Source organism: Triturus cristatus, chromosome 11 (genome assembly GCF_964204655.1).
Source record: "Triturus cristatus chromosome 11, aTriCri1.1, whole genome shotgun sequence".
Taxonomy (NCBI): domain Eukaryota; kingdom Metazoa; phylum Chordata; class Amphibia; order Caudata; family Salamandridae; genus Triturus; species Triturus cristatus.
In genome coordinates, this window is record NC_140594.1 from 738,119,859 (window position 1) to 738,140,589 (window position 20,731).

The 20,731-nt window shown below is 42.0% G+C and overlaps 1 protein-coding gene across 8 annotated transcripts in view; it reads left to right on the plus strand.

Moving 5' to 3' along the window:
* Positions 1–20,731, plus strand: part of DOCK10 (dedicator of cytokinesis 10) — a 1,791,775-nt gene that overhangs the window by 1,288,718 nt on the left and 482,326 nt on the right. For all 8 annotated transcript variants that reach the window (XM_085634396.1, XM_085634392.1, XM_085634394.1 and 5 more), the window contains exon 26: positions 4,757–4,870. In XM_085634396.1, coding sequence (XP_085490522.1) covers positions 4,757–4,870 — 114 coding nt within the window. The remainder of the gene's footprint in view (positions 1–4,756; positions 4,871–20,731) is intronic.

Sequence of the window (20,731 nt, forward strand, 5' to 3'; positions counted from 1 at the left end):
CTCAAGGAGATTATATGGAGACCAAATCTGCAAGTTCTACCAACAGTTGGCAGATGCCTACACATAAAGTGAATGCAGAAGTCAGAGTTTTACTGATAGGTAACTCATTTCATCTCATAGCTTACCTGTGGCTAAAAGCCATCACGTGACCAAGAAGTTTTGTCCTATGACCAAAAGGCGCCATCATTTTCTAAAAACCTTCGATGAAATTATATTTTATAACATTATATACCCAAGATAACATGTTTATCATATGTTCAACTGGTCTATTCCCCAAAAAGAATCACTATATCAGGCAAATCTACCAGCATGCACCCAAAAAGTTCAAGCATATGACTAGGATGTGTGTCCATAAGTGAGAAATGCTGCATTAGTGATGCCAATGATGACGTCTTTGGACAATCCTGTTGGTGATGTCATCTGTGAGATGATGTATGAGAGTAAAGAAACTGTATTGTGAGAGACTTAGAAGTCCAGCTACCCACAATTGGAGATGAGCACTTAGTTTTGAATGTTGGATCTCAACAATAATATTCCTTCACTAGAGATGTTTTCAAGTAAGCTTTAAGGTTTGTTTTAGAGGGTAAATCCGTGTATGACCTTAGTAGAGGATGATAATGTCTCTTTAAAAAAATAAATTCACTGAATTTCTTGTATTTTGTAATGACATTCTTTGTTCAATAGCTGCAATACTCGGGGGTTACAGACATGCACTAGAGATTATAAGAACAGATCATGTCCTTAGCCTATACCCTTTGCCAAGTACACCTATCCAACGGACCTATATGGGACACCCAGTATCAACACTTTGTGGATGCTAGTCGGAGATAACGTGCTGTGGCTATGCCTTATGCTCTGTGCAAATGCCTACAGTAACCACAAGAAACTACATTCAGTAAGAAAAAGCTAAGACCAGTATAAATCAGTACAGAATGCAATAAAACTATAGCAGAAACAACAACAAAGCCAGTGTGAACTGAACCAGAAGGATCCACTTAATACCATTTAAAACCAGAATGAGGTGGTATAGGACCAATATGATGTTATAAGTAGTAACTAGAAGCAGCTAGATCAAATTATTATGAACCAGTAAGAAGGGGTTGAAGCAGGTATGCAGTAGAAGAGGGCCAGTATCAGACTATGACACCACAACCTCGATAAGAATCTATAACAACAAGTTAGTTATGAGTAGTAGGAAACAGTATAGGAGCAACAGAAGACTTTGGCATTCTGTATAAGTAAAAAGAAGTAAGAGACCGTTAAAACCAACATCAAAGGGTAAGAAAAGGTTTAAACAGTGTGACCTGGTATAGAACTATGAGGCTAAGTCAGGTATAATTAGATCTAATTAGTAATAAGTTAATATCAGATATACAAAGTAAACCTAGTGTTAACCAGCATAGGTCAAGATGGAGGTCATGTAAGTAAGAATTATCATGAAGCAGCAAGAACCGTTTAAAACAAGTATGAGCCAATTTACATTCAATATCTGACTGAATCTGTAGCAACCAGTTAAACAGTTGCCAAAACCTTTAGACTCAGTTAGAGCCAGTTTGGGTCAGTTCACGAATGTATAAAGCCATGCAAAAAGATCCAACATGAATGAGGAAATCCTATGAAAACCACCATGAAACATAAAGAAACAGTTAACCAAGTGTGAACCACAATAGGACCTGTATGGAGGCGTAGACATAGGGACCAGTAAAACTGATATAAACCACTAAGTCCCAGCAGTAACCAGTATAGAGCTAAACTGCAACATCCATATTATATCTCCAGTGACCATGTCGTGTACGTGCTGGGCCAATTGTGTAATCTTTGACCTGAACCTGTGCCCACTATCCATGCCCATTGTACATGGAGGGCTTGGCCTACAGATATATTATAAAACAGGGCATTTGTATGACCTTTGCCCAATACTAATGATTCTTCCCCTGGGACATGGTCTGTGCCCATGCCGTGAAGTCCAGCAAGGTGTTTGCAGTACCCTGGTGGGTACTGGTCACAGTGCACAGCCTTCAGTCATTCACTGTGTTTGGGCACAATCTTGACATGGACTGGGCTATAGCCATGCATTGTGGGTACTATGCACAGGACATTGCCTTCATCCATGCCCTGAACAAAGTGCACATGCTGGCAGGCCCAACATATCATGGCTCATGGCCACAGTATGTGTGTACTTTGCACAGGTATAACTTTTGTTCTACCATTGTGGCCAGTACCCCTGCTGTGAGGGAACTGATTAAGAGATATGGCCTATGGCCATGCATTATGTTCAGTAATTATGCTGGCAGTAGCCATAGGGCAAGAAACATTATCATTAAGAAGCAGATAAGACCAGTATGAACCTGCGTAGGTCAATCTGGGACCACATCAGTAACTACCAGTTTAAATCATGTAAAACCAATTGGAACTGGTACTGGGCGAGTATATGCCCATTTGAGTAAATATCAGTAAAACGTTATTCCAACTAGTATTAGAACATTGGAATGTGGAGAGCTCCATTGAAAACAATGGAGTGTTCCAGGCTTCTAATGGCCGGTGGAAGCCCTGAGCATCAACAGTCCAATGTTTAACCTTAGGCTTCACGGAGCCCGAGGGGATTTCAACCCCCTCGGGCTCTGTGAGGCCTAAGGTTTTACAAATTAGAACACTTTGCCTTCTAGTGGCGGAACATTCCAAGAGCCTTAGAGCTCTCTGTAGTGGGCTCTACTGGCCATTAAAGGCCTGCTCCCTAGTTAACGCTGAAGCGGGCCTTTAGTTGCCGGTAGAGCCCGCTGCATCGGGCTGTAAGGCTATATTATAGCCTTATAGCCCGCCGTAGCGGGCTATATCGGCTCTTAAAGGCATGCTGCAGCGTTAAAGGCCCAAGCCGAAGGCGAGGGACTTTAACAAAGCAGCGGGACTTTAATTGCCGGTATAGCCCTGCTACGAAGGGCTATAAGGCTATTAGAACATTCTGCCACTAGAGGGCAGAATGTTGTAACAAATAAAACAAAGCCTTCAGGGAGCGTGAGGGGATTCAAATCCCCTCAGGCTCCCTGAAGCCTCTGTTCACAGCCAGAGCTGTGAACAAAGAAGCATTGGAATGTTGGAGCTCCGGGCTTATACCAGCCATTATAAGCCCGGAGCACTCCATTGTTTTCAATGGAGCTTCCAACATTCCAATGTTCTAATAATGATTAGAACATTGGAATGTTGGTAGCTCCATTGAAAACAATGGAGTGCTCCGGGCTTATAATGGCTGGTATAAGCCCGGAGCTCCAACATTCCAATGTTTCTTTGTTCACAGCTCTGGCTGTGAACAAAGGCTTCAGGGAGCCCGAGGGGATTTCAATCCCCACACGCTCCCTGAAGGCTTTGTTTGTTAGAACATTCTGCCCTCTAGTGGCAGAATGTTCTAATAGCCGTATAGCCCTTCGTAGCAGGGTTATACCGGCAATTAAAGTCCCGCTGCTTTGTTAAAGCCTTCGGCTCGGGCCTTTAACGCTGCAGCGGGCCTTTAATAGCCGGTATAACCCGCTACGGCGAGCTGTAAGGCTATATTATAAGATCATTGTAGCAAAATATCAGTAAAACTATTATGAACAAGTATAGGACGACTCCAAAGTACCCACAGGACTTGGCCTGTTACCATACCTTATGGTTACTAGGTTAAACATACATGTCGTATTGCCATGTCAGAAATTGACCTGGGTGAGATCGGCACAAGGCATGGCATTTGTAACGTCCATGCATAGTATATAGTCACCAGCATGCAGTTTGAAGAGCAGGGTTAATGTTCATGCTCTTCCGGTATTGTACATAGGATATTGTCAAGAGGCATAGCTATAGGTCATGCTCGGTAGTTAATGTTCGTAGGGCATCTCGGTTCCTGTCCTTTAGCCAGTCCAACTAACTGTATTATTGAGGTCTGTTAACTGCAAACTATGGTTCAAGAGTTTTTGCTGGTGGTTTAGGCAGCCTAACCAAGGAAGGTATTCTTTTTTAGATTAAGACCAATTTAAACTCCTTTTGGGTGTGCTGTCATTGTCGGATGTTGTGGTTTGGCCACAATATGCCACTCGACCACACAGTGGCTACAAAAAGTGAAGAATATATTTCCACTAAATCAAAAGAGTGTGTTATTCGTGAAGGTTGGCAATATCATGTCAAGTTTGGTTTGAGTCCATCCAATCTTTACTTTCCTATCTTTGACAACATTTTGTCCATAGGAATTTAAGTGGGAAAATATTTTTTTGGAATGCCCGTGTAACATGTTACTACTTTGTCCAATCTTCACAAAACTTTGTGAGATGAAATTTACATGCATGTAAATGTTGGAAAGTTCCGTGCAACTTTATCAAAAGACACAACAGTTATAAGCAATCAGTCAAACTCTTTCCAGTGGGCAAATATTTTGAAACCCCATGACTCTGTAAAATATCTTTGTACGACCGCACATGGATCTAGAGATCAGAATTTGCATATATTTGCTCTAAAACCAAACGCAAGACTGTAAATCCAATGCAATGTAATTATATGATACTTAATCTGTTCTCTGTTTTGTTATTTTTAGTTTTTTCGTAGAGTAATAAAACGTGTTCCAGTATGAAAGTATTTTCAGAATACATTTGCAGTATTTACACCAAGAAAGCTAGGGATACACTCACACATTTACAGATTTCGAATTCAATAAATCAGCGATCAAAATAAAGATTGCACTAGAATTATTTGTATTATTTTTTCTTTTTCCTTTTTTGTTTTCTTCTCTTAGTATGTGTTCCAGACATCATCGTACAAAGAGAGAACCGTCCACGAAGAGCTAACCAAGGGCATGGCCGGACTATTGAAATCAAACGAGGAAGTGACAGTCAGAAACATTTTGAAGGTGAATTGCAGCTTTTCCTTTTCTTTATGAATGCGCCTTGACTGAGATGAGGGCGCAGAAAGGAGAGACGCCAACAGCCAGTGCTTTAAGTGGGAAAAAAAAACTGGGGGTGCTCTAAAAGGGGCGTGGTTAATGTCTTGAAGGGGCGTGGCCTATCCGAGTTGGGGCGTGGTCTAAATCAAAATAACTAGCACTGTGTGCTTAAGAAAATCATGAAGTAGCAAACAACAATGTCTCAACAGGGAAAATGAATAAAGGGACCAATCAATACATAATTCAATCAAAGGAAGGGCAAAATCAAGAGAGATCCAGGATAGAAAAGGAACAGATTTAATAATTAGATACACAAATGGTATATACAATTCAAAATAACCATAACTAACACATATGCACTGACAAGGAAGTGAAAAAGTGAACGGCGCAGTGACAAAAAGTGTAGAAGTGACAACACGGTACGGCGAAATGATTTAAATAAATTCAAGGTCAAGGAGAGTTATATACAAAGGGTAATTTACATATAATCATGAAGGTCTCACAGGACCCTGTAGTTAGCCGTAAATAATGCTGTCTGGTCGACGACGTTTCAACCTCCTTAAGTTGAGGTCATCATCAGGACTATGGTTATTGCAATATTCTAAATACCTGTGTCCGTGGTCATAAACCCCTTCAAAGTTAAATTGCAGGGAATTGTGGAACAAATATTTAAGGTCCGTCACATTTAGAGGGGGATCATCAAATGTTAGAGTAGGGTCGTTAATAGCCAAACAACGGGATTAGTCCTCAGAACTTGGAGTAGGCGCGTTAATTGCCAAATATCGGGATTAGTCCTCAGGGCTTAGAGTGGGTTCGTCAATTGCCAAACATCGGGATTAGTCCGGGAAGGGGCCTCGGCGTCCAAACAAGTAAGACGTCCTACTCTAACATTTGATGATCCCCCTCTAAATGTGACGGACCTTAAATATTTGTTCCACAATTCCCTGCAATTTAACTTTGAAGGGGTTTATGACCACGGACACAGGTATTTAGAATATTGCAATAACCATAGTCCTGATGATGACCTCAACTTAAGGAGGTTGAAACGTCGTCGACCAGACAGCATTATTTACGGCTAACTACAGGGTCCTGTGAGACCTTCATGATTATATGTAAATTACCCTTTGTATATAACTCTCCTTGACCTTGAATTTATTTAAATCATTTCGCCGTACCGTGTTGTCACTTCTACACTTTTTGTCACTGCGCCGTTCACTTTTTCACTTCCTTGTCAGTGCATATGTGTTAGTTATGGTTATTTTGAATTGTATATACCATTTGTGTATCTAATTATTAAATCTGTTCCTTTTCTATCCTGGATCTCTCTTGATTTTGCCCTTCCTTTGATTGAATTATGTATTGATTGGTCCCTTTATTCATTTTCCCTGTTGAGACATTGTTGTTTGCTACTACATATACCCGGTCTCTACTGGGTTAACGGGCTTGCTCCTGTTTTTCTTGTATATGTATAAGAAAATCATGAAGTCGCATCCAGCAAAGGATAATAAAATAGGCAAAAAGGTATATTTATTAAGTATAACCCATAAAAATACCAAACACTTTAAAAAACATGTAAAGAATATTTATATTACTTAGAAATCTATTGCAGGATTCCCCAAAACCCTCGAAGATATTCAGTGTGTTTGTTTTGCTGGGGTTTCTCACAACAATTTTCTTCAGCAGACCTTCTACCTTTTGCAAGCCAACTCTATACATACAGCTTTGGGTCAAATGTTTCAAATGGAGGACCATTGAGTTTTATCCATAGGCATGAAGATTTTTCCATTTTCTTTCACACACGGCCAGATGACATAAATTGAGGATTTCTTAACTGTGACCTTTATCTGTCACATGGCTGTAGTCCATAATTATATATTTTAACTCCTGTCAATATTTTAGTAGGAGGACACACACAATTTTCTTTTGTTAAATTCAATTCATGCTAGATGTGACATTAATTTTTGTAAAATTACAGTTTATGAATCTTATCCTTTTTCAGCTCAGTCCAAATGGACTTCAGTACCACCGCCATCGAATCGGGGAATGGGACCGCTGGCCTTCAAGGTGGAGGCCCCACGATAGGCATTACAATGCGACTGCCACTACGGTGTTCGCAGTGCCTATCTTTTACATTGCAGCAGGTGCTGCTGGCTGCATCATCCGCCGCAAAGTAAAAAAAAAAGGAACATGTTAAATATATCGGTGCCTGCCACATGGTTCAGTGATATGTTGTGGGGCATTATAGATGCCCCCCAGGACCCATGTCTGAGGGCCAGGGGTAAAGGGGCCTGCTACGGGCCCCCAATGTCCCTTTCCCCAGCATTTCCATGGCAGGTGAACCGCCATTGATAAGCTGGCGGCTAAGGGACATCGTAATCCCTGCTGCAGTGCATGGTAGGCACCACCAGCATTGTAGGAACCACGAGCCCCTCCACCACACCGGCGGGCTCAAGAAGCCCGTCGGGTGCGTGGTGGTTGGTCTGTCCGACCGCCAGATAACCACCCGCCATTGTAATATGGCGGGCTGTGACGCAGTCACCAATGGCGGTGGGACCGCCACCGACGGGGTGACGTGGTGGTCCCACAGCCATTATAATCACCCCCCAAGTTTGGTGTGCATGCAAATCCTACATTGCCAACCCCTGGCAAGTTGCACTGCTAGTGCTGGAAAAAGGCCAATGGAGGTACCAATGGGTGAGGTGGACTGGCCTAAAGGGTCTTGTGACCTCAGTGACAGATTCACTGTCGATCTAGGATGTGCTTCTTCATATGCCTGCCCGTAAGACTGGAATTGAACTGCAGTATGGATTGTGGTGGACAGGTCCACCTGCGGGTGCTAAGACACCTGGGCTTCTAAGGTCTATCGGGCCTTCTAAGGTGTAGCATCGGAATAAGCTCTGTCAGGAGTGTGGTATGGTGAACTGGTCATGAAGGTCTGAACATGGTTCTCCAGTTCCAAATTCAGCAGCTCTGGCCAGAGTGCCACATTCTCTCCCACACTGAACACCATACTGCCCCACTGAGAGAAACTCGCACTGCCTTCAGCACAACTCAATTGTGCTGCGACTAAATTCAAATTATGCACTAAGCAACAGTAAAATGCTGCCTGAAAAAAAAGGAATAACACCCTGGAAAAAGCAAACACTCATAGGGAATGCATGAATAAGCAAAGCATGCGAACTGTAATCAGAAAAAAAACATGGTTACATTAACGGTTTTAAACTCATTATTCAGAAATCAGTAAGTGATTTTGCCTGAAAAGTTCAAGACATGGCTACTGGACCAGGAAGGGACCCCTTTCAATGTCCATTGCTTATATCCTTTCAAAATGTATGCAGTTTGGTTTAAAAAAGACCACATCCCCAAACACAGAGCTGCATTTTATAAGCTAAAATAATTAAAAAGTTGGAAACGATCATATTAAACGTTTCCACTCTACCCATCAACCAGGTATTGCAGTCCCTTTAGGAATGGCGCACTTACCCACCCTGGGAAAACAATGTTGTTCAAAGAAAGAAGATAAAAAGAAACTAGCTCTTTCACTGGCAAACTCTGTAAAGTGGCGCTAATGTGTGTGAGTGTAAATAACAGTCTGGCCTGTCTGCTGTCCACTCTGTATTGCTTTATTTAGGTATTTAACTATTTTTTATCTCCATTCCGAGGTTTTTCTTTTCAATCGAAAACGGTCAGAAAATGAGGACATTTACAGCCAAAGTGTTCAGCCTTTTTTGGATCAATTTCACAGGGGAACAAATAAAGAAAAGGAGAGGCAAGAGAGAGTACCTTAAGAGCTGCCTCTTGAAATCAGCACGTAAGCAGGAGCGAGACAGAGACAGAAAGAGATGGAGGAATAAAGAGAGGAGGGCAGCCGCCAGAGGCAGGTCAGGAGTAGTGGACACGGTCCTTGCCATGAAGGAAAAGAGACAGCGTTTATTTTTTCTCCGTTCTCTGCCCTTCCCAGAGCCTTCCTGCAGCATAACAAAAGGCAGAGGGCGGGTGGCCTCTGACTCCAAGCAGGTCAAGTGCAGGGCCATTAGGTAGCGCTTTCACGTGCTAATGGCCCTGTGATAACAGAAGGGAGAGGGGAAATTCCTTTGTCCCCTCGTCCCCCCCACCCTTGTCCCCCGTGTCCCCCCCACTCCAAAATCTGGGGGGGATATATCCCCCGCGTCCCCCACACTTCCTACGCCCATGAGTGCAGCAACAGTGGGCAGAGTCTGAGCACCGGCAGTTTTTTTTTGGGCCCTCAAAACGGGTCCGGAAAAAAAAAAAGAAAGAACGGACTACCTTTAGTAGCCACGAAAATAGAGCCCGATAGAGACCCGTTTCGAGGGCCCCAAAAAAAAACTGCCGGTGCTCAGACCCGGACAGACCCGGCCCACTTAAAGCCCTGCCAACAGCTATATTGTTCAGCGATTTCTCTGTGGGCAGCTCACATTCTACTGGAAGGGAATCGATTCAGTAAGGGAAACCTTAATTGTAATGGCGAAATAATTCACTTGGTGAGGTTATTAGAGCTGCTTCTCCGAGGCTGGCTACTAAATTCAGCAAGCTTGGACTCCTCCTCTGTTTGAGGGCTTATCTCATTCTTGTCTCATTCACATCTCAGTTCGAAAGTTTCAGTTCAAAACAAGTTTATTTAGGCCAATAGTCCTTAAACCTTTTTAAAACTTACATTAATACATCAAATTTTAACATCTCATTTTCATGAATTATAAATGGCCACTAGGCATGGCTTTAATTGCACTATTATAATACATATAATAAGCATGCCATGGCAGTAAGAATACATGTGGCCAATTATGCTTGTTATTTATAGCAATCTACTCCATTAAGCGGTGATTTTGTATGAGAAAGTTGGAAGGAACAACGTGTGTGGAAAGTGTACATGAAAAGGGAGCGAAGTGGTGTGATTTGTGTTATGCTTGAGCCAGACATACAGATGAATAGTTGATGATACCCTGGGTTGCCATTTGGTACCCCTCGAATTCGTTTGCTGCTCTTGGTCTCAGTGGTCATGAAGTCAGCCTTAGGGGCAAAAGGTAACAAGCAACAATAGGTCTTGCATTTGCTTGAGTTAGAGCTATTGGTGTTGAGAATTGCAATGTCTTTAACCCATGTGTTATGGAGTGTATGCATGTGGAGTGGAGTGGAATTATGTGGGTTGGATTGGAATTGTTTGTTGTGGAATTGTGTGGTGTGGAGTGGATTTGCTTAGTGGAATTATGTGGCATGGTGTGCAGTGGAATTATGTAGATAGTGATTACGTGGTATTGAGTGTACTAGAATTATGTGGAGTGGGATTGTGTGTTATGGAGTGTATGCATGTGGAATGGTATTTTGTGTTGTGGAGCGGTATTTAGTGGAGATTAAATATGTGGTGTTGAATTTTGTGACAAGATGTGGAAGTCGTATTTGGTGTGTTCTGTAATTGTGTTGTTGAGTTTAATTATGTGGCTTGGTGTCGAATTATGTGCCGTGAATTGGAAATGGGTGGAGCTGAATTGTGTGGCATGGAACTGTGTGGATAGCTTTGCCTTTTTGGTGATGAAAAAACACATAGATAGGAGCTAAGCTCCAGATCAGTGTCATTGGGTGTTAACTAAAACAGAACAAGTATTCAGAACATTCTGAAAAGACGAGCCAAGATAAAAAAAAAAAAACAGCATGCACACCTACAAACGAATGCAGCAGGATTTTTTTAAATTTGCGGATCCAAGTTGGGTCAGCAAATAAAATGATAAAATTGGTGAAAACATTTCTTTAAGCACAAGTTGTAGGGGAGCAACATGGAAGGTGCAGGTGGGAGGAGCAACGGGGAGAAGTAGCAACGGGAAATACACAAGAGTGAGCAACGTTGAGGGGGCAGGAGAAGCACACGGGTGACAGTGAGGAACAAGAAGTGCAGGGAAAGTGAACTACATAAAGGAGACAGCTGAAAAAGAAGGGCACTCTTATGGAATGCTTAAACCAGAAAGCAAAAGTAGTGCTTGAAAAGCAAGCCGCAGGTGCATAGAAGCCAGCTAATTAAAAGAGATGTCAAAAAGTCAAACACAAGAATGGCTAGCTGGGAGACAAATAGGAAGCTGGCAAACGAGCATGACATGAAAATTAACCAATGGTAAGCAACGGGCAGGCTCCACTCTCCTGGATGTTCTTGGCACACCCACAATATGCCTTTTGCAACAATTTGAAAGCAATACAGGACCATACAAGTGATAATAAGCACTACACAGCAAGAGCACATAACATAACAAAAGACTACCATGTATGGAAACAGTTAGTATTCTATCATTCAAGTGCAATAAACCATTTTAAAAAGACAATATTAAAGAGCAGAACAAACCTTAAGAGTATAGGAGTACAAAGCTTTCCTTTCCGATGGAGGCCAAGCTTGGCTAAGATTTCTTTTAAATTCCTAGGCAACTTTCTGAAAGCCCCCAAGATGTGTACGCTGCAACCTTAAAAATAATCAGCAACTCGTTAGAAGACACAGCTTGACATGTGACCTATCTTTGAAGCGTAGCAAATGCAACAATATGTACAAAGAATTTAAAAGCATCTTTATTGATTGCTTGAACTTTTGCAATCCACCAAAAATCAGCTTGCAACCCACAGTTTAAGAAACGCTGTTCTAGACCACAACTGGTGTGGCAGACTTTCCAACAGCAAGGTCAAGTGACTACACAGGGAAAAGTCACTGTGTTCTGGGCTTTATAATACAGTCTTTTTACTAGCATACTTAAGTAAAGTGGTAAAGTGAGGATAGATGCAAGTTCACCCAGTCCTCTGGCTAAAACATAGCCACTAGATCAAAACTCATGGCGGTATATACCCAGTCTAGTGAAATGCACCCCTTGTAATGGATCTGATCAAAGTGTTTTATTTATAGCGCTCATTCCCTGCATTTTGCATGTTTTTAGTGTTTCCCCATATTTTCCTATAAGGGTAAAAGTGCTGAAGGATACTGTGAGCAATTTCATGTGGGGCCATACGAGGTAAATCTAGATGTTCGTCCGGCTGATCCTAGTATGATGCTGTGACGCTAGCCTGCACGTTTGAGGAGAAGAAGCCTGGAGCCTGCTCGCATCGCGCCGCTGCAACCCGTCCTGACCGCCACCGCCGCCGAAAAAAGCACCCGAATCACCCCAAAAAACTGCCTGAAACTGACCCGCTGAGACCCGCCGAGATCGAGGGTTGGGCCCGTGGCTGCTACCGTTGCCATTGTCGGGTAGCAGACTCCCGGCTGAGGCTGGTCCTGTGGGCGTCCCTGTGGGTGTCGGAGCGCCGGAGTGCAGCGAGTGGCGGCTAGTGGCATTTGCGGCGAGCTTTTGCCAGGAAGCACTCAAGAGTGAAGCAATAGCGAAGAGTACGGTCTGACGGCGCAGCAGAATTGCATAGCTCTGCATAGAGGCTGTGAAGTAACAATAAAGGTGATTGGCTTGGCAGAAGCAGAGCGGTGAGGAGGAGAGGCGGAGGGGGGTTAACGGGCTCGGGTTTGGACTCAGGCGGGTACAGGGAATAGGAGAATCCGAGGAGGCCCTGCAGAGTTTCCCGCCTCACCCCCCCAGTGTCTAACCCCCATTTTTTTGCCTTGTTATTAAGCTGATTTATGACATCAAGCTATTAAGCTACTAAGCTGCCAACTAATCAAGATCCCGCTGGAACTGCTAGAACTACTCGAACTCAGGATCCTGTTCAACCCTGTCATAAGTTCGCCAAAGATTTTGTCAAACTTGTTATTTTCAAAATTTCAATTGCAACTGCATTTGCAACCTGTCTGTGGAGAACATTTTTATTGGAGGTTGCTGGAGGTATGCAGGAGATAGAGGGTGCCTGCCGTGCATACCTGTACTGACTTATGTCTATTGGAGACGAGTGCGCTGACTATTGTAGATAAGCGCGGCGCCCTTGCCGCGCGTTCCTTAGAGCCTTGCGTTGGCAGCCCGTAACACAATCTCCTGCTCATGCTCATGAGATGGCGAGACTGCAAAATTGCGAGCGAGCGAAACCATGAGTTGGAGAGTGGAAACCCGGCGCTCGGTGCTTGGTGTTGCATGAGCGGCGCGTCTGCGCACTGGCGCATTGGAGTTGTTCCTCTCTAGCTGTACTAGCTAATCCTCTAAGGAACAACTCACTGAAAATAAACATTCTGAAGAGTTTTTCAATACCATTCCTTCATTCTTCCCAAAAAATGAAATAAGCTTTAAATCAGCAGGAGTCTTCCCAAAATGATCATGTAGATCATGTAGAGGCTAAAGTAATCTTCGGAAAACCACTGCCAGTAGTTCCCTCCAATTCACTGTCCGAAAACAGGGGACCACGGTCTATAGATCGCCAACTCTCTGAATTTAGGGAGGCTGACTCTTTCCTGGCAAATTTAACCATCCATTCCTTAGTAAATGGAGTCTCCGAACCCGAAGGGGTACTTCAACTAATGCCAAATGCGGGAGGACACATAATGGAAGACTTTACGCTACCTGACATTAAGCTAGATCAGTCTCCCAAGATGTCTCATTTCTTTCACCTAGAATCGTCTAGGATACTTATTCCTGCTACTTCACTTTCCTCCAAGGATTACCCTGTTAAAATGCATCTGTTCAGTAGTACACCCAGCAGAACAAGTCCATTAGATTCACAGGGCTCCTTAACTCCTGATTTATCCCCGAACTTTCTTCCCTCAATTAATAATCTAGAGACAAAAATGCTGATGTCTGAATCATTACTTTGCCTGGAAAGAGTGCTGTCCTCTATCTTAGACTTAATGGAGAAATCAGTAAGTAACTCCGACTTTATTCTGGACTCTGTTTTGGCCCTGACAAAGTTTATAGCCTCTGAACAAAAAATATCACCTGGCAAAGCTTGCATACTTCCCTCCCATATGCCTAATCTAGGGAAGGGATCTTTCGCTCCTCTACTTTGGAGGATAACACCGACAAGTTATATTCTACTCTAACAGACTCTCCTCCAAATGCTAAAGGGTGGGACATCGGCATTCAGGCTGGGAAGCCTTTCTTTAGCAGGGAAAATAAAACCAAACTGAAAGAAAATGAGGATCCACTTGACAAATTACACTCATCCACTCTACAGCAGCTCTTCGATTCCAAGCCTTTAGATACGGAGGCTGTACCCACATCCTGCCCGCAAGCTAAGACGGAAAAAATAAAGTCAAGTACAATTCGAAAGCTTTTCCCTATCTTCCTAAAAGCAGGTGTAAAATCTCCTAGGCAGCCTATAGAGGAAGGACTGAAAGTTGGTTGCTCTTCCACTCAGGAAAAGGTTATTAGAACAAAAGTAATAATGTCTGTAATAAAAAGAAGAAGGAAAAAAGGGAAAAACGCCAAAGATTAATGAAAAAAGGAAAAACGGTTACGCTTTGACCCTAACCTTATCCATAACATACCATCAAACCTGGAATCAAATGTTTTGAAGAAGGAAGATGGACAATCAGAGTTCAATCTATCAGGTCTTTGTTCCTCTCTTCCGAACTTAAGTGTACCAATTAAATTTACTCAAGAAGCAGTGGTATTAGATATAAATGTTCCCCCTAATGCTCAGAATATTTTGAATCTCAATGCTTCTCTATTTGTTTCTTCTTTAGGTAATAATATCATCTATAATCCTCATGAAAATATTTCTGAGGTAACCAGTTTAGTCAATAACCCACATCTTGCCCCCTATACCCTGGATCTTTCGTTTATTTTGGATTATGAACCGTATATGAATAGGACCTTTCTGTTGGGTTGCTTTGCTGAAACTCCAGGCCTTCAATTGATCGAAAGCAATGACATCGCCCTGGTTGAGGTTCAAAAATATAATAACCTTAGGGGTGCAAGAGTAACATTTACATCCAAAGAGATCTCTCACCTGATTATGGCACACAGTGATAAATTACGTTGTTGTGGCATTGATGTTTTAATCCCAGAAGAGGAGCTAGCATTAAAAAAATGTGGCCCATAATAAGCTGTCTAACATCGATTAAGAAACCTCCACAAGGGGCAAACCGTTCTCAGAGAGAGAGAGTATATTACAGGTCGTCATTGGTAAAGAAGGTAGGAAGGTTTCACTTATCACAGAGAAAAATATTCAGCACGTGCTTTCTGTAGAGGAGGAAGATAAGAAATGGAGTTGGCTCGCAGGTGCTCTTAATGCAAATAGACCCTTAGGCCTAAAAGGTGAGAACTCTTCCTAGCAAGGATATTAGTGTGATATCTTGGAACACAGCCGGCGTAAGCACTAATAAAAACAAACTCTTGTTCTTCAAAGAGCAGAACGTCGATATTATATGTCTACAAGAGACTTCAATCACAAAAAACTGGTCCACTGAAGATTATATAGTGCTGAGCCGGCCTGTGCTTCCTGTGAATAGAGGTCACACTAAAGGAGGCATTGCTATTTTGTTAAGTACAAGCCTTAGTTGGTCATATAAAGAAACTTTTCACGCCTCCAACTTAATTCAGGCGATTAAGCTAGATCACAAGGATGACCAAGATCATTTGGATTCCCTGTTAATCGTAAATGCATATTTGGCTCCTGATGTATCTTACTGTTATCTATTAAAAGAGTTATTTTTTTTAATCTCCTCTACCTTGGAAAGTGAAGACTGCAGGTTCTTAACATTAGTTGGAGATCTGAACTCTAAGGTCTCATCTTATAGTATAAGGGTATTCTCTAATACCGGAAAAAACTAAGCTCTAAATATCCCCAATGCCCAATTTCTGAATCAAAGCAGGACAGACAAAAGAGGAGTCTTATTACTTGAAGGTTTGATAAGTTTAGATCTCATAATTGCTAATGGGAGGTTAGAAAAGGACATTACAGCAAATTACACTCATAAGGCGCCAACTGGGAGATCTATTATAGATTATTTAATTGCTTCCGCAGACTTCTTTTTTGAACTCACAAATATGGAAGTTCTGGGAAAGGTATTTAGTGACCATATGCTGATTTGCTTTAAATTTGAATTTAGTTGTGCTAAGGTAGGTCTCTGGAACTTCAAAGGCAGCACAGTAGGGTTCAATGCATCTAATGGTAGCATTCGCTGGAATACTCAAGCAACCGCCAAATTAAAAGCATGCTTAACGGCTCTGATAAGAGATCAGCAGCACTTAATAATGGTTGCGTGTGATTCTACCCAATTAGATTTACTTGAAGCCTACTCCCATAATATATGTTCCTTGGCTAAATCTTGTAAATTACCGCAAGCTTCAATTAAACGGAGATCACATTTTAACACATTGCTTATTATAAACAGGGTAATAAATAAACTAGTGAGGGCCCACTTCCTGAATTTTTCATGCGTACCAAGTAATTTAATAAATCTACTAAAGAGGAAAAGATAGAGGAAAAAATACTCCTTAAGACAAATAAAGGAAGATGGAGTATGATTGCAGCTAAAAGAGGCGGCATTAAAAAATAATTCCAAAAGGTATTGGGAAATAATTGCCGACTGCTGTGGCACAAGAGTGAAATCTCTCCCTACGCCCATTAAAGAAGAGGATTGGAAAGTTCATTTATTAGAACTGTATTCTGCGAATTTTAATTCCATCAGTTCAAACACTGCGGCACCCGATCAGTTCAAAACCCCTGCATCTAATTATTTACATTCAATTAATGAAGTGGCTTGAGCAATTAAAAAAATTAGATCCTCAGGAGCGATGGGTCCTGATGAAATTCCCATGACGGTAATTAAAAAGGAGCCACTTCTTTGGGCCACTTAACTAGCTCCATTGTTTAAGTTTTGCTACTCTCAGGGGAAGACACCTTCATCTTGGTCTGGAAGTATTCTAATCCCTTTATATAAAAAGGGTCCTAGAACACATCCAGGTAACTACCGGCAAATAGCCTTATTGGATGCGGCGGGAAAAATATTTGCTCGTAGTATCCTTGATCATCTCACGGAATGGGTGATGGAGATGAAGGTCCTGCCTCTAGAACAAGCAGCTTTTAGATAAAATCATTCCACCTTAGATAACATCTCCATGTTGAAACTAATTGAGTAGAAATACACAATTTCCCATAGCTCAAACGTATACTTGGCTTTCATAGATTTTCCAGCGGCCTTCGATAAGGTAGATCGACCATTACTATGGAGAAAATTGCAAAAAATAGGCCTGCCCTCTCCCCTGCTATCCTTAATTATCACACTACACTCGCAAACTTGTTGCCAGATATTAATGGGTGGAAATCAAGGTTTATCAGATGTAATCCCTACTGAAAATGGCTTGAAACAAGGTTGCTTGTTAGCACCGCTGCTATCTTCTTTATATATAGCAGATTTACCCGATTGCTTTGTTCAAGCAGAGGGAGATGCTCCAGAGATAATTAACCGGCCTTTTGTGTGTCTTTTATATGCAGATTATATATTAGTAATGGACCTAACCCCTATTGGGTTGAATAGAAAGCTGATATCATTACAGTACTATACAGAGGACCATTTTTTGAATATAAATATATCTAAAAGTAAAATTTGAATTATGAAATGTAATAAAAGTAGAAAATCATGTAACTTGAACTGGCAAATTGGTTCTGAACAGCTGGAGGTGGTAGATTCATATCTTTATTTAGGGAAACTAATAGCGGGTAGTACAAAGAACAAACTTCATATTGAACATAGCTCCTGTAAAGGCGTATCCCACGCTAATGGTTTGCGTGTTTTTTATAGTGCTATGGGTAAAAGGCATTTTTTACATCTATTTATTAATGGTTTTTAAAGCAAAAATTCCATCAACACTGCTTTACGCCATTGAATCAATCCCTGTTAAGGACTGGATTTTTTTAGACAGGATCAAAGGTCAGATACTACGTAAATTGGGTAATTTTAATACGTTAGTTCCAACTGCTGCTATTAGACTGGAATTTGGCTTGATAAGCTCCTATATTCAAGGTTTATCCAGGGTTTTACGCTGGGGATACCAGTTAAAAAATAGTGAGCCTGATTCATTAAGAGGTTTCATGTGTCATTAAATCTTCGGTCTTCAGGCAAGCAATTAATCCTTCTATCATGATTTATCATTTGCACTAAAAAAGAATTTGTGTACAAGAAGAATTAGTGATTACTCTCCTACCATCAGAATTTAAATCCTTTTTAAAAACCTTAAGTGCCAAGATTAGCTTTTTTTTTAAACTTTATTTTTCGTAGTAAAACATACAATCTCGTTACTCCCCCCTCCCCCCGACATCAGTGAAAAGCAGTACAGATAGGTCCAATCAAAACACATATACTTATGTAGTGCTTCAGAGTGAGACAGGTCACAGTCTATATCGTGTGAGAATCCGGCCCAGCCCAGCTCAGTGCAATACAGGAGTAGCCTCGCCGTCATCCCCTCCCCCTCAGAGGGTAGCGGGGAATACAACTCTCCACTTGTTCCCTCCGACTCACTCTGTGACAACTGCCCCTCCACCGCCAATCCTTCCATACACAGAACTCGCCACGCCAGAAGGTCCTCCTGCAATTTTTCATCCCTCCTAGAACACTGCATATGCGTTTCTTCTGCCAGCGTCCATTCCCGCACATCCCTGAGCCATGTGTCAAGCTCCAGGGCTTTCCGCCCCATCCAGGTAATCGCGACCCTACGCCTAGCCAAAACTAGCATTAACTACAGCAATTTATAGGATAATTTCCGTTTCCTCGGCTTGGGAACCAGGGCCAACAGGCAGTGTAGGGGTGTCCGCTGGACCCGGAGGCCAGTGGCAGCCGCGACGCGGCTTACCACCCCAATCCAGAACCTCTCCACCAGCGGGCAATCCCAGGCCAAGTGCAAGAATCCTGCCCCTGCTGTGCCGCACCGAGGGCAGTTGTCCCCCCTGCCCATTCCAAATCGACTCAGCGACTTCGGGGTAAGATAGGTGCGGTGCATAAAGTTAAAATGGGTGAGCTTGAATCGCGCGTTACAGGATACTCGCCTCGTCAAGGCTCCGATTCGCGTTCGTTGCCCTTGATCTAATGGCTCTCCCACAAGATTAGCTTTAATAGAGATATTACATTTTGTAATTCTAAAGAGAGATTAAAGCTAATAGCCAGGACAAATTCACCGAGAATTTCACAAGAATATTTATACTGGAAATTAGAACATGGAACCCGACGTTTGCTCACTTTATGTCATATGAATCTTCTTCCTTTAAACGACCTAACAGCAGACTGGTCCCAGAATTTGAAAATTGAAAAACCTGCAATTTTTGTAAGCTGAGTATTCAGACCCTGGATCATGTCTTATTAGCCTGTCCAGCATTGGTTTTGAGCCGTCGTCGCTGGCTTTGGCCAATGCTTTTACAAAATTGTGTTAAAGATGTAGCTTTAGCCCGCGATTTTCTTTTTTGCCCTAAAAACGAAGCAGTGTCTATAAAACTTTTTAATTATTTTAAGGAGTTTATGTATATATTTTAAATTTTTTATAAATTCTTTTAGATGGGTTGTTAACCCCCCTTTCTGTCATCTTCTCACGGAGTATTAATATCTCCTCTGTCAGATTGTATTTTGCACACTGATTGGCTGCTGTTTAATACTGTTTGCACAATAGGGATATGCTGTGCTCATCTCCCACTTTGGTTTTAGTTGTTATGTTTAAAACTCAACCGAAGTGGGATTTTGGATTGCATTTTTGCACATGTACTGGCTGCTACTGAATTTCTCTTTGCACAGGTTAGGACATGCCCTGTTATTCCTTTTTTCTTGCAGCTAATTCCAAAGTGAACGTTCTGCTGAAGCTGAATTCTGGACTTTATTTTGTATTTGCATTAGCTGCTACTTACTGCCCTTTGTACATTCTTTGCATATTCTAGGATACGCCTTATTACTTCAATCACTCAGCTGCTAATCCCAAATGTTTTTTTCTGTCGAAGCGGTTTTTCTTGTTGTTGCCCAAATTCTTGAGGTCATTGCACCTCTGTTTTTGTCCATGACCTAAAAAGATACTTTTGTTGAAAATCTTAACTTTTTTTGCCTATAAGGATAATTGACAATATTGATTAATATTATCCAAAGGAATTCTAGACATGCTAATGCAGGCCTCTGATTGATTTATGATGGTTCGTGGAATGAGTTTTTGTTATGTTTAATATTTTATGCAATAATAGTATGTACCTTTATGTGGACCTCATACGAGTTTCAAATCTTTAATAAAATATTGAATTGAGGTAAATCTTCAGTATAAGTGGTGGATATTGTTACCTCTCATATTTTAGGGCCATAAAACACCAATGGTAACAGTTATGCCATTTAAAAGGGCCTTATTTAGCAGACCTGTTAATGGAATGAAACCCCAGAAATGAACTCTGTAATTCATAGATCCACATCAACACAACAAACCTCTTCTGATGTTACTTGTGCAATATCTCCACGCACTCGATGAGTCTCCATGCAAGCAAGTGTCCTTAGAAAGTTGGCCACCCTAAGGAAGCATTGGTTGAATGTGAATGCAAAGCAGGAAGGAGATGTTGTGTAAAGAGGGGTGCATTAAAAGTGGGACCAGGGTAAGATGGGTTGAGTTGCAGAGATGCCAAACAGGAGGAACAGACACAGGTGAGCGCTAACATGCAAAGAAGGTACATACAGGTAAGTAGGTGCAGTATCATGTGGGAGCAGACGGGCAGAGGTGCAGTCACCGGTGGGTTAGGATGGGCAGGCATGTAGTCTCGTGAGTGCGTGCAGGAAGATAGGGAGTTCAGTAACACTTGGGAGAAGACAGACAGGAGATAAAGTCACAACCAGGTAAAATCGGACAGGAAATGAATTTAGAGATTGGGGTAGTCATGAAGGTTCAGATAGGAGCGGGAGTCACAGATGTGTGTTGTCAGGACATGTTTGCAGGTGGGTGCAAAAAGGCAATT